At 43.3% G+C, this 14,730-nt stretch overlaps 1 protein-coding gene across 16 annotated transcripts in view; it reads left to right on the plus strand.

Moving 5' to 3' along the window:
• Window positions 1-8,009: 8,009 nt before the first annotated feature.
• LOC307055167 (transducin-like enhancer protein 4) overlaps window positions 8,010-14,730 on the plus strand; it is a gene marked incomplete at both ends in the record, with an annotated part of 156,801 nt that continues 150,080 nt past the window's right edge. For 10 of the 16 annotated variants that reach the window (XM_079707149.1, XM_079707157.1, XM_079707158.1 and 7 more), the window contains 4 exons: window positions 8,010-8,054; window positions 8,889-8,986; window positions 10,081-10,144; window positions 11,342-11,386. In XM_079707149.1, coding sequence (XP_079563275.1) covers window positions 8,010-8,054; window positions 8,889-8,986; window positions 10,081-10,144; window positions 11,342-11,386 — 252 coding nt within the window. Of the gene's footprint in view, window positions 8,055-8,541; window positions 8,581-8,888; window positions 8,987-10,080; window positions 10,145-11,341; window positions 11,387-14,730 lie in introns of those variants that run through there. The other 6 variants (XM_079707159.1, XM_079707160.1, XM_079707164.1 and 3 more) reach the window with 2 other exon arrangements.

Below are 14,730 nucleotides of genomic sequence, written 5' to 3' on the forward strand. Positions count from 1 at the left end.
AATCTTTATGAAACAGTCAACGTAAAATGTATCACAGATCTTCTCAAACAATACAGTGCCCTGTTCTTACTTCACATATTTTTCATCTAATCAAAACAAGTACATTAGAACATTGTTTATTGGCCTAAACATAAGAAATATAGCTAATTAAACTATATTATTAGGTATTATCAATTTTCCTCTGTAATTAAAGAAAGATTTGGGAGCAGGTATCAGTGGACAGGAAATTATCTATGAAATCAACTGTTGATACTCATGGTGTGTGTATGTGTGTGTGTGTATCTGCTATTCATGATAACTTCCTTTATGATTAGAGGTTTTGCATGTTACCATGCCTGAAACTTCAAATATTTCTAAATTCCCAGGGTAGTATGTTGACAGTAGACTCTGGATAGTTACTTGAGTATGGTTCCTTGTTCTATATTTTAAACATAATTTTAGTGACTATTTCCTCTGGTGAGAATTAAAAAATAAAAAGATGGACTTAGAGACTGGGTCATTTGATTATTCATCAGAACATGAAAACAATTTGAATGAATTAGGATTTAATCTGCTCAATGGAGGAAATATAAATTTAGCAACCATTTGCTGATTCACTCGTTCCTATCAAAATTCTCCTAAAGAAGATCCCATAGCATAGTGAGGTTTATAAAATTTATTATTAGCCACAACTTACTCCCTAACCCTAACCCTAACCCTTACCCTACTTACTATTTTTTTTTTTTTGCGGTACGCGGCCCTCTCACTGCTGTGGGCTCTCCCGTTGCGGAGCACAGGCTCCAGACGTGCAGGCCCAGCAGCCATAGCTCATGGGACCAGCCGCGCCGTGGCATGTGGGATCTTCCCAGACCAGGGCACAAACCCGTGTCCCCTGCATCGGCAGGCGGACTCTCAACCACTGCGCCATTAGGGAAGCCCTACCCTACTTACTATTATAAAACAAAATGAAGAAAACAAAATGAAAAAAAACAAAAGATATTTTATATCAAAATTATGTATCATACTTTTGATATAGGAGTATAAATGTCATACTCCTTTCTGACCTAGAAAAGGATGGTTTGAAAACAGCAGAAAACAAAACAAAACAACACTTCTAGAGAAACAGTCCTGGATTTGAATATTACTCTGCAATTTGCAGGCTGGGTGGATTTATGCAAGTCTGGGAACCTGTCCAATAGTCCGTGGGCTCACCTTTAAGATGAAGATGAGATGGAGATTAAGGCATTGAGGTAGATTATTTATATGACAATGTCTGACACACTTAGTAAATGTTAGCTACCAGTGGGCTTGATTACATGAACCTAGCTGTGAAATAAATACAGGTCCTTCCTAGGACATACTAGAAGGCCATGAGGCAAAGTTCATAAGAGAAATTACAGGCTTTCTAGCCCCCTAAGTCTTGACCCTCAAAATGTTAAAAACAAAATTACACATCCCTTTTTATCACTATTTAAATTTCCAGTTGAATTGACTAATTAGTACTTTATTTGGCAATTCCTTCTCCCTAAGCTATGGCTTTGTATATATCTGGTTTTAATAATTAGTAAAGTTCTAGTTGTGCATGCAGTAGCTTTACAGATAATAAAAATTTAATTAAACTTACTTTGATGCAACTTTGATTATAAATTTTCCTAAGCATTGCATAAATAATTCAAAAATGTATGTGACTAACATACTTCATTCAACAAAAAGTGAATTTTCAAAACTAAGTGTCAAATATGGTTGTTTGTGTTAGGCTATTGTAAACACCCTGCCCTCAAATGGATAGAAAATGTACAGTTAGGCTATTTTTTGCCAGTGCAGTTTTTACTATCTAGCGTTTTTATATCTTTGAGTAGATTTCTGAATCTAATTCTTATAACATGATTCACATGTTTACTGTTTTGGGAGCAAGTTGTTAGAGAACACTGATTGCTGCATAGCAATCTAAATGTTATAAAAATGTTTCTAAATACAATTTGCAATAAATATTTGACAATTCTTTATTTTACATTTTCAATGTCTTATTAAAATATACATGACAATTACCATCATAATAAATCATTTTCTACACGATAAATTATATGTCTTAAAATTTTCAAAGAATATGAAATCCTCCCAGAACTTAAAAACAAACTGTTTCCTTTCAAGAAAGCATAAGCACCAACTTGCTTAAGGCTGTAAAGGAAAAATGGTCTATGCTGCTGTTTAAATCCTTGATGAGCATCATTCCTGGAGATTATAAGATTATTCCAGCATGGCTTCCCTTTTAAAAGCTGTAATTTCTCTTTAAATTCTCTATGGATAAATTCTAAAAAGTGCCTCAGTTTGGATTATAAACTTAGAATGAGCAAAAATTGTCAGATTCAGAAATCAACCCTAAGCTACAAAAACACTGCACAGTAGTAACTGTGCCGGGGAAAGGTATGCCAATCATGCTGTTGGTAACTTTGCTGTGATATGAGGGGAGATGAGCAAGGAACGTGGCTAGACTGAACAATGGCTGGGTGGCGTCTACAATTGAGCAGTTCAAGGGGCAGCTCTAGTGGAGTGGAAACAAGTGGAATCTGAAAGCTCAGGTTTGATTCCCAACTTACTTGTTTACTAGCTGTATAACTTTCAAGAGGCCATTGGTTTCTCTGAACATCAGTTTCCTGGTCTGTAAAATGGGATTTTAATACCTATCCATCCTATCTCTCACTACCTTTGCATACTACCAGATGTAATAATATGTGGCAGCCCTAGGTAAACCCTTGTGGTCCATAGAGATAAGGTATCAGATGGTCTCTCTTATGGAGCTATTTAATAAAACTCTATAATTAAATCATTCAAATCTTGTTCTATATAAAACCAAGCAGCGAAAGCGGGGGTGTCTCCATGAATGAAAATTTCCCAGAATATCATAGTCTTTTCTAAAAGTAGTAGTGCATTGGATCAGATATTACACTGTGAATGATGGCTCATTCACACTATTTTACAAGGATTTCTTGTAAAAAGAGAGTCATGTGATTTACCAGAAGTGTTCCAGGCTACATAACGTTGAAGACAAGTCCTGAATTGAATTATAGCAGTGGGAGCCCACAGACTAGCATTAAGATTATAGACCCTTACGGTTTTGCTCACTTTACAAGACAACTGATCAATTTTCAACACAATGTGTCTGCTTTCACTTTCCCCAAATAATATTCATTCCAGAAGTTCATTTCTTTGGAAGAGGGAAAGAAAAGGTGATCAAGCTTAGCAGATGATCCTGAATCCAAATCTATTTTATATGACCAATGCAAGTCCCAAATTATAAAATATTTTTCGAGCTGCAAATGTTTGCATTTAGAACGGAGGGATCATACGTCCTTCATGGAGGAGAAATCAGAAAGGTTAAAAGAGTAGGCAAAGTTAACGAGATCATGGTTAATTGTGAATTTGCACAGTTCCAGTGAAAATAATACTAGACTTTCATGAATTATTTTCTCATACAAAGCAGTATGGTATTTAGTTATACTTTCCTACACCTACCCCATTCCCATGCCGCCTATTTCAGAAAGTAAATCCGTAGTTTTTCTCCTGTAATATCTACCCTGCAAGCTGTTGTGATAGTTAGCATGAGTGGGAGCCTGTGTGAAGGTGTGGCAAGAGCAGCTGAATAGGTGTGAACCCTGTTGTTGTGAAAAGTAAAAGGACTCGCGCTTAAAGGGCCCAGATCCATTTTCACAGAGCAGGCAAAGAGCATGGATACATTTGGAACTGAGAGGCAATAGATCAAAAATGGCCACATTTGCTGCTAAATTCCCTTATCCTGGCACATATTAGGTGTTCAATAAATATTTGATGGAGGAATAAATTACTTACAGCATATAACCTAAGGGGAAACAATATGTTTGCTTTGCATGTCACTTTAAGATTGAAAGCCCCAAGCTTAGTTTCCAACCTGAATGCTGCTTTCGAGTCCCCCACACACACACCCCGGCCCCCACCAAGGCCCAACAGTGAGGTAGGGATAAGACAAGCCCTCAAGTGACGTCACAGCTTTGCTCAACAGTTTGGGAGACCTGCAATGAGAGAAGAGAAGACACTTTCTGTGTTGGGACCCTGGGCTGGGCTATGGGTTGCTTCACTTGGCATCCTTCCGAGACATCCCTGTGAATCATGTAAATCTGCCCCATGGTCAAAATGTGAAACACATCCAAGTGCTGTATTTTAAAATTGTACTCAATAAAAAATAAACAACCTTATTTCTCCAACCACTCTCTGTTGACACAAACTGTCAAGAGAGATTAGGAAGAAAGGTCCCTAATACAAGTATTTGATACTTCCTAACAGCATAGTTTCCCCTTTGTCCACTGACCCTTTCAATAGCTCTTCAGGTTCTATTATCAGGATTCTCATTCCCTGTCCTGGGAAATAACTGCATAGCATTTCCATAAATATGGCCCAAATGATGCTGAAGCTTTCTGTATTGACACAGCATGGCTTTCACTCATTAATGCCATCAACAAATATTTACTGAGCACCAAGTATGTGTCAGACATCATTCTAGGCATTTGGAGTGAGGCTGTGAACATAACCAGGTCCCTGTTCTCATGGAACTTGCTAACATTCTGTCCAGAACGGGTAACATAGAACCTCCTACAGAGGCACGGTGGGTAATTTAACAAACTATTGAAAAGCTCCAGTGGGAGCAAATAGCCAACCCTAGAATAGTTGCTGGTGTTCTTAGAAGATTCACTGTCCTAGTGTAGAAACTGTATTGCCCAAGTCTTCTAATTTTTGGTTTCTGGGAATGTTTCAAAACAGTGCAGTCCAATGCAAATATGTGAGCAACATAAGGTAACTTAAAATTTTCTAGCATCTGGGTTAAAAAGGTAAAAAGAAAGAGACAAAATTAATTTTAGTAATATATTTTGTCTAACCAATTATATTCAAAATATTGGAATTTCAACGTGATATTATTATTAATTATTGAGCTATTTCACTTTTCTTTTTTTGTACTCACTCTTCAAAGTCGGTGTGTATGTGTACTTACAGCACATCTCATTTTGGACTGGCCACATTTCAAGTGCCAAAGAGCCATGTGTGTCTAGGTATTGGACAGAGGAAGTTCAGAAAACTGCCCGTGGAGTCTTTCATTCTCTTATTTTGGGGATGGATGGGAAGATATATGCTGAATTGAAACATTCTGTGAACTCCAGTTCCAGGATTTTAATAAACAAATTAGAGGAAGGTGAAGACCATCATAGCCGTCCTTAGGACCAGCCCTTCAAAGTGCCCAGCACAGAGAGAGGCCCATAGAATGTGCTAGGCTGTACAGTAAGTCATTGTTCGATTCGTCCACTGAGGCAAGGGATATCATTAAGAAGGGTTTTCCACGAATGCTGAGACATCTCGGCTAACGTCTCAAGTTAGAGTAGGCAAAAGACACTCATAAATACACATCCAAAACTCAGACCATTAGGTTAGCCAAGCCCCCACTTTATCTGAATTCCTCCTGCCCGCTCCCCCATCCCCCCCCCCAAAAAAATGGTGAGAGGCAAGCTAGGAAAGTTGCGAGCCGAGCCGTGCAGCTTCCCCTTAAACTGGGGAGCTGCCCCCGGCTGGACGAGGACTAGGGGTGGATATGCTGCCTGCCCCAGGCTATTCCTTCTTGCCACCAAGTCCCCTCTCACCTCTTTAGCCACTACCACAGGGATGTCCCTCCCTCAGGCTCTGCCCCCCGGACCGCCCCCACCTTTCCAGCCCTAGTCCCCCGCCGTGGCCGACCCGCCGTCTCTCGTGCCCCGCGTGGCTTCCTGCCCGTTTCAACCGCGACAAACTCGACTTGCTCCTCCAAAACGTGGGAAAATGAGGGGCGGTCTTCGTCCTACTGTACGGGGGAGGGAGCATCTCGGGGCGTGGAGGGCCGTTTTCTTCCTTGTGCGGGGGGCCAGCACCTAGATGATACTGTTTTCGCAGGGAGCGACTGACAGTCTCTGGGGTGCAGGTGGCTCTCTTGACAAAGTTTCAGACCCCTGCCCCCCCGGGCCTCCAGCCCCACCCCGAAACTCCAAGGTTACGCCCCCGCGACCCCGGGTCAGAGCGTCTAGGGGAGCTTCCATGCAGAGTTGCTCGGGGGAGGCGGTCCCGCTTCGGGGTTAAACTGCAATCACTGTCCCCTCTGGGCTCCGAGAGGCGCCCCACCCCCACCCCCGCGTCCCCGCCCCTCACCCGGGTCAGCGTCTCGCAGCTCAGTCTCCGGCTCTAAACAAGAACAGGGGCCCGAATCCGCGTTCACACGGAAAATTATGCCGGCTCCAGCGGCGCGTAAAATTCATGTGAACCGAACGAAGTGGGATCGGCGTGATCCTCCCTTTCTTGTCTCAACAGGGGTTTCGCAGCGTTACACAAGGCCGAGCTTGTCTCTTTAAGGAGACATTGGACCCTAATTAGTCCGCATTCCTGGCGCGGCCCGGAGCAAGGGGCCGAGGGTGCTTGGGTTGGAGGGGAGCGTCTGGGAGGACGAGACTCGGAAGGACGTCTTCTGACTAGCCTCTAGTCTCACCGCCCCCCCCCCCCCCCCCCGCCCTTTATTTTGCCGCCACCATCGCCACCAACACCCAGTTCTGAAGATGCAGCCAGGGCAGCAGCAACAGCAGCAGCAGTCACCGCTGCTCCCATGCCCACGTTACTTTGATTGACAGATGAACAAATGTTTCCCAGGTTCGAACGCTCGCGCTAAGGAACTTCAGCCAAGGCGAAGCTCCGCCTTGGGCGGGCCATCTCCGCCCCGCCTCCGCTAACCCTGTCCTGTTCCATTCATTGGTCCGAGCCACCGACGACGCCCGGCCCCCACGTGGGTTCCAGCCCGGCCGGCTCCTCCCCGCTAGCTCGCCATTTGTCAGCAATGAAATGATGGGCAGTAACACAGAACGGCGATTAATGTTCAGCCATCTCTGATTGGTTGTTGGAGACGCCTACTGCGCCGGGGTGGGCGGGACGCTTGAAGATCGCCCCAGAGCGGTCGCGTGGCCGGCCGGTGATTGTAGTCAATCTGGCCGAATCCTTAGCCGCGGTCGCCGGGGGTGGACTACATCTCCCGGGATGCTCCGCGGTCCCTCCACGGACGGTTGTGAATATGTATCAGAATGTTAATGATTAGCCGCTGCTAAATTTGGTCAAAGAAGTCACCTACACAGAGCGTGTTGTTAGAGCTGTTCTGAGCGGGTGTTTGAGCTGTTGGCTGCTTTCTTTCCCCTCTCTCACACACTTGTATATTATTTTGAGGTGCTGTTCGCAGAGTTTGAAAAGAGAGAGAATTAAAAAAAAAAGCCGCAAGCGTTCCACTCTCTTTTATTTTTATAATCCCCTTCAATTTGGGGTTAAAAAAAAGACGAGAAAACAGGAAGGAAGAAAAATAAGGAAATGAGATGTGGTAAAAGAAGCTAAAAGGTGCCTTTTAAAAGATCGTTGCTGTGAGGTGAAAAAAAATCTCCAGAGAAACCAAAAAGCACCGCCGAGACCTCTTCCGAACCAAAGGAGTTTGTGTTTGCTTTTAGGAAAGAAGAGAGAGATCATTCATTTGGAGGAATAACAACCAATTAAAAGGCAAATAAAAAAAGTTTGGAGTGGGACGCCGAGCGAGCCAGCGAGCCAGCGAGCGAGCGGGTGGCGCTGCCGGCGGGCGCTGGGGCGCGGAGCTCTCACTCTCCCCGCCCGGGTGAGCGGCGCGGCCGCGGCGCCGGGCTCGGCGGGCACGCCTCGGCGGAGCGAACGTCGGAGCGTTGCCGCGGGAGACGCGCGCCGGACAATGCCCGCGGCGGGCCAGTGACGCCCGCGGGGAATGCGGAGCGGCCCGGCTTCCCGCACCCAACCGCCGCCGCCGCCGCGCATTTCTGCCGCCCGCGTCACGCGAGACCCGGCGGGGGCCGGGACCGCCCGAGCCGCCCCTCGGACCCGGCCGGCCGCCTCCGCCACCGCCGCCTCCGCCTCCTCCTTCTCGGGGCCATTAAAGCCAATGAGCCGCGCGCCTCTGCCCAGTGCAGCCAACTAAATCGGTTTGGATGATTCGCGACCTGAGCAAGATGTACCCGCAGACCAGACACCCGGTGAGTGCGGGCGGCGGGGGCGCTGGCTCGCCCGGCGCTGGGGGATTCTCCGCGTCGCCTTCTGCGCGCCGAGTTGTGTCTTTGGCCGGAGGGGCGTGGAGGTCGGCCCGAACCCCGCGCCCCGCTCGGGGAGTCGCCCGCCACTCCTCCGTCTCCACTTCTCCCGGGCACTGGGGCACTTTCGGAGAGGGGGTGCGGAGAAGCAATTGAGTTGTGGCCATTTTCTTATTGTTGTCTTTGAAGCCCCTGGAAGCCGCGCGGAGCCGTTAGCCGTCCCCGCGCCGCGACTCCTGGAGGAGGGGTGGCGAGCGATGGAGGAGGCGCGACTCCGTGCCGGGGCGGGGAGGGCGCCCTCGGCGGCGGCGCGGCGGGTCCGGCGGCGGCTCCTGAGTGTGGGACGCCGGCCCCTCGCGCCGCGGGCCCCGGGGATCAGCGAGCCAGCCGGCCAACCGTGCCCCCTCCCCCGACCTGTCCGCGGCCCGACGCCATGGCGCGCGTCCCCCCGACGGGCCAGTTTCGATTCCGGGTGGGGAGAGACGGTGGGCGAGGCGCGCCGGCTCCTGGGCGCCCGCCGTTGACGTGGGAGGGGAGCGGGGTCTCGAACTTGCGGCGTCCGGGGCGGGCACGGGGACGCGGGGGCCCGGGGCTAGCCCTCAAGCGGCTTCCGCCGGGCTGTGCGGCCGGGAGAGGGGGCGGGAGGAGAGTTTTAATCGCTCTTTGCTTGCCTGCGCCATGACCCCCCCTCCTCCTCCCCCAGCGCCGCGTGGTTTTCTCTCCATCTCTCCGCCTCGCCTGTGCTGTGGGCTAATCAAATATTTTATTGTTGTTCTTTAGGCACCGCATCAGCCTGCTCAACCCTTTAAATTTACAATTTCCGAGTCCTGTGATCGGATTAAGGAAGAGTTTCAGTTTTTACAGGCTCAATACCACAGGTAACGATATTGACTTTAGCTGATCCTCCTATTTGCTTAGCTCTTGTCTTCCCCCCACATACACACACAGCCCCCCTCCTTTTTTTTTTTTTTTTTTTTTTTGGCCACCACAAAGGTATTATCGTGGGCAGAAAGGGCAAGTCAAGGCCTCTTTTCCTCGGGCAGGTGTAAAGAAATTAAGCGTTTCCTCCTTTTCCTGTAAATTAAAAAAAAAAAAAAAAAAGGCCGAGCAATCGAAACTGGGGAGACTTGGAAAAAGCTGAGGCCAAACTTTCGATATTGATTTATTGGGGCCAGGAGAATGGAAGGTTGGGAAGGTTCTGGGGCCTTTTGACTTCCTTGGTTCTTTATTAATTACAGCGGGCTTGATTCCTTGTTACTTCTTTCTGCCCTTCCGCTGAAATACCAAGAGCCCAGAGCCGTGGGAAGTCGCCAAGTAGGCGATTTCATTGCTTTTGTGCTGAAAAGATGTTTTCGTCTTAAGAGACAATCATTAGACCTTAGAGTGCCTTTGAAATATTTTTCTTTCGCTGGATTTTCAATGACGTGTAATTCTTACTTCATAAATGCTGGAACCAAAACAAGGCACTGAACCCCATTCACGCCTTGCCCCTGGATGGTGGTATTCAACTTGTCTCTGTGTTTTGGAGGGAAAAAAATAAGACATCGTTCACAAGACATGCTTGATGCATATTTTTATTAATCTCTTCGTGGAACATTAAAGAAAAAAACTCCCTTGTGACAGTTTGGGGGACTTATTAGTGTTTGGAGATGTAGGCATTATTGATGTTTATTTCCTCGTTCTTAAGTGAATTTAGTGAATATTCATTTCTGGATGAGATTATGGAGTTAAATTGGCTAGAGGGTTTTTTCTTAAAACAAACAAAAACCCCACATTTGATCCTTGTTGAAAGGGCAAGCCCAGGCTGGTTCCACTCACCCTTTTCTCTCCTGCCTGTTTTTCAGTAATGAGGGTGGTATTTAAGATAGTTGATTTGGCATTTTGTAGGTGATGATTTAGAGGAGGGAGTGTGTATTTGAAAGATGTAAGTCAAGATCTGCGTTGTACTTAGATTTCCTTATTTCTTGAACAGCCTGAAGCTGGAATGTGAGAAACTTGCCAGTGAGAAGACAGAGATGCAGCGGCATTATGTGATGGTAAGAAAACTGTATCACAGATTCAAAGTGCCTATTAGTTTGGGCTACCAAAAGCAAGAATACGTTCAGATTGCTACAGGCTGCAGGATAGAGCACAGTCACAGTGCTAGTGCAGTTAAACTTGTGGGAATGTGACCATTAGCAACCTGTAATTCCAGGATGTTATAACTTGCCTCTGACAACCAGCTTTGATTTGAATTTTCAAAAACTTTAGCTGCATGGGGTATAATTTTCTGTGCTTTGTTTTTACAGATAGAAAAAACAACAACCTGATTGACATTTTGTTTAGTCACAGGCAAAATGTTTTTGTGCTAGTAGTTTTCTTTGTTGTTTTATTGCTCTTGCTCCAAACAGTTTTAACCAGATAATTTTTCAGTAAACTGTTAAAATTTGAATGTATTTTATTTCTTTTAAAGAATGATGGGTAAGAAAAGACACCAGACATCTTTTCAAATTTTCCCTCCCTCCTCCTCCTGCCGCTCTGTATGTTCCTAGTGTGTGTATTTGTGTGTTTTCAATTTCTATAGTGTTACATTGGTTTGAGGAGTGTTGTAGTCTGCTGTATAACCGATTTGTTCTGCCAGAATTTCTGTAATGCTAGTTATACTATATGTTTAAAACATTCAGATCTGCTTTTTCAGAAGTATTACCAAGTGTATTCTTATGTTTGTTCATAAAGGCTCCAGAGTAACTCATTCATTTCCTATCAAGCCTTTTTCCTTTGAATGTATGAACATGAACAGTATGCTAAAAATGAGAAACGGAACTCTGAAGTAGCATCACCTTTTTGAACAGTTCTTGTCGAAGCATCAGCATTTGTATGAGACACATTGTTTTTGTTATTTATTTGCCCGCTGTGCCTAGGAATTGGAGTCCATAGGGTACCAAATTTTCATCAGACCTTCGTGAGTCATCTGCTTGTGATGTATAAAGACCACTGGAGATGTTAAGAATGCTATGTTTGAACTTGATTTTCTTAGTTTTGTGAGTTATTGTCTTAGTTTCTGTGTGTTAAAGTGGCTTCTAGTTTATTAGGCTAAAGATAGCGGTAGAGTGTTCTTCCTGATGTAGCAGCATTAATAGGATGGATATTTTGGTTTAGGTGAGGCTTTTATGTTTGCTTGGGGACTTTTTGAACAAACTAGGGAGATTGTTTGATGAAAAGCATGAGATTAATTGCTTTTCCTTCTTTGACAGTATTATGAGATGTCCTATGGGTTGAATATAGAAATGCACAAGCAGGTAAGCTATCATTTCTTTATAAGCATTTTAAATGACAGTCAGTAATACTGTGCACTTTAGAAAGGAAATTGTATGTTTTTCAGTTTTATTCTGCACATTTTTTGTGGCCACCTGTATTTTACAAGACCATGTACTGGAGAGAACGCTATTTTTTCAGGTGTGGTTCCCCATCTTTTTTGCATATTATCCTCATTTTAATCATTTAAGAATGTGATATAAAGTGTCTGAATGCATATTAAACTTTGTACACTTTCAAAAGCAGGATGCTAAAGTTTTAAAATATGTTTTTTTCTTTTGAAAGAATTTACGTATTTTGGGCATTGCAAACTTGTCTTACGAAAGCTTTTTTGGAAAATATTAAGAAGTAAAATTGTAAATTGTGTGGAGCTTTCCTTGGATTGGTGTGAAAGAATGGATAGAGGGTGAGCTGGGAGGATCAAAATGAAATCTGTGGAGCTACAAAAGAAATTGATGTAAATTCCTTGTACTGGTCCCCTGAGGCTACTTACTTGGGTTTTACCAGGAACTGTAACTGTTCCTTCCAGAATTTGTACAGAGTACATGAGCCTGATAGGAGGATGTGATAAGGTTCAACACTGGATCTTGGGTCTTGAAATCTAGCAGTTATTTCAGCCCAAAGGAAAAAAAAGAAAGAAAGAAAGAAAAAAGATAATGATTAGTCAGAAAGCGTTGAGAGGTATGACTGAACCAGACTTTTTTTTTGCAGGAGACTGACTGAATAAAATGGTTTGGTTTAAGTTTCCTAGAAAGAGAAACAGCATATATGTATAAATATTGTTTGGCAATAATAATCCCTCTAGGAGGCATTTATTTTTAGTCATCTAGTGAAAGTGCTTCAGATCTGTCTTATCAACCATTTCAGAATAGTTGTGTTTATGTGTTTACCTGCTGGGAGAAGATGAGGGAAAACTTAGTGCTTTTCATCTCTTATTTATACTCATGGTGGATGTCATTACCTTCTAAGTTTAAAAAATATGAAATGATCACATATTATTAGGCTCTTACTACTTATGGATTCCTTTTTGGATATGGTTAATTATCACATACCCGAAACATACGCAGATCTTTAGAAGATGACAATTAGACAGGAAAAGCGATCAGACAGTATTTGAAAACAAAAAGTTGGAAAAACAAAAAAAAGGAGTCGTCACACTGAGGACTTTATTTCGGATACTTTTTTTACTTCCTGTGCTATTTGGTTATGTCAGTATTAACATTATAGTATCATTGGCCGCATGTTAAAATTCTTATTTTGGCATCCTTGCCATTTCTGTTCAGATAAGTAATGTAAATACCTCCTGCTTAAACAAAATCCATCAAGCTTATGGATGGGCTCCCCTTAGTTCTACCTTATAGGAATAAATTGCACGAGAGATATTGTTTGTTAATTATCCTCAATACATGTCATTTTAGGTCTGGATCTTGTACATGTCTTGTCTGTTTTTTTTTTTTTGTCTTCATCCACCACCTAATACTAATTAGTGTCTTTTTAAAGATTGGACCAGATGATTAATGTCCCTTTATTCCTTTTCCTGCATCTTATTATTTACCATAACCACTTAGTTTCCAGATCTCTTTATACTGTTTGCAGTTCTCAGAGACACAGAGCTTTCTTTTAGGGGGCAGGGGGCGGTATGTGAGATCCCTTAATTTTACACATTTTATACTTCTGTAATTCTGTCATCTTCTTGTCCAGCTGGCCTCAAATGCCATCCGTTTGAAATTGAGAATGGAGTACATTTTCCCTTTTTTTCTCTTGCTTTTAAATTCAATCATATCAAGAATCCTGAGGGCAGTTTATCACATTATGAAATACAGACAGCCCTGCAAACCACCTACTTATTATATTTTCTTTCTTTCCCCCCTTAAGCACAGAGGCATATCTGTCTTTATTTGTTTTCCTAGGCAGACAGCCTTGGTTCCTCTTGGCCTCTCTTCCAGATGCACTTGCTGGATACCCTCATAATGGAAAGCAGCAATAATGCAGGGAAGTTGCCCTGCAGCATAATTGGGCCTAGTTCTCAAGATCAGGTTAGGCTTATTCACTTATTAGATTTGTGTCTCTGAAGGGTTCAAGAGTAGGAGTCCCCGGAGTCCTTGGAAGTACCCTAGTAATTGGTGGCCCTGATATTTGAAACCTTTGTGTATTTTTTGGTTAATGCTTCTGTTCTTGGCTGCTGCCTGCCACAGAGTATTTATTTTTAGAGAAATTTTTCATTGGAACAGAAAATGATGGCTGTGATGGAGTCATGACTCTGTGACTTAGCAAATTGATAAAAGGACAGAAGCACAGAGCAGTGACAAGCAGGCTGGGGGGGGGGTCCAGTATTATGGTCCCTCCCCTTTCTGTATGATACTCGTTGTCAGTCACCCTGTGCTGGTTCTGTTAGAGGACTATAAAGTGAAACCTATGGGGAATTTGTCATTCTGAAATGAAAGCTAATGTAATTAGTACCAATTAAAGTACATTCAGTAAATTGGATTTAATCTTAATTAAGCCTGCATAATGTTGCCAATTTTTAACAATTATGTTTGAGAACATAATTAATTTAAATTTTGGTAACTGAGTAAATAGCATTAGTCTGGTAGAATTAGTTGATTTTTTTTTTAAAGGGGAACTCAGTGACATGACATGGAATTAGAGCATAAAATATGAATATAATTTCTGGTAATCTTTAGTAGGATCGATAGAGCTGAGCAGATAAAGCTGGGAAAAAACCCAGAAAGGTTAAAGTGGAGTGTTCTAGACTATAAAGTGAATTAATGCTTTGCCACTGTCTTAAGTTCTAGCATGAAAGTGAAGATGACAAATGGGACATGGTTAGAAATGGCACGTGTTTCATTGTGATATCTTCATAATGGAATTTTTTAAAATGAAAGAACATTGGCCTTTATTCCTTAAGGATTTCCCTAAGTTGGGTTTTTTTGTTTTTTGTTTTGGATGGGACAGGTGGCCCGTGGTTTAGTTGTTACTTTTTTTTTTTTTTTCCCCTCTGCTGATTGTTCTTTATAAATACAGTGTGGCTTCTAAATGGGTCAGTGACCGTGGGCAGAACAGGGTGATGCATGCAGTTGATAACATTGCTAAGTGCTGCTTGTTCCCATCCTTCACTCGTAATGCTGTAATTAAAGAAGACTGCCCTGATTTAATTTGATTTAATCTGGCAGCGGCAGTTACCACTTTAAAAAGTGAATATTGGATGTAGATTAGGAACAATGGGTATGTAAATTCGACCTATAAGTGTATGTATACAATTATTATTTTTTTCAAATCAGAGCAAGAGAACTCCTGTTTCACTACAAGCCATGTAAATTTTATTATG

Source organism: Hyperoodon ampullatus (assembly GCF_949752795.1).
Source record: "Hyperoodon ampullatus genome assembly, chromosome: 6".
Lineage (NCBI taxonomy): Eukaryota > Metazoa > Chordata > Mammalia > Artiodactyla > Ziphiidae > Hyperoodon > Hyperoodon ampullatus.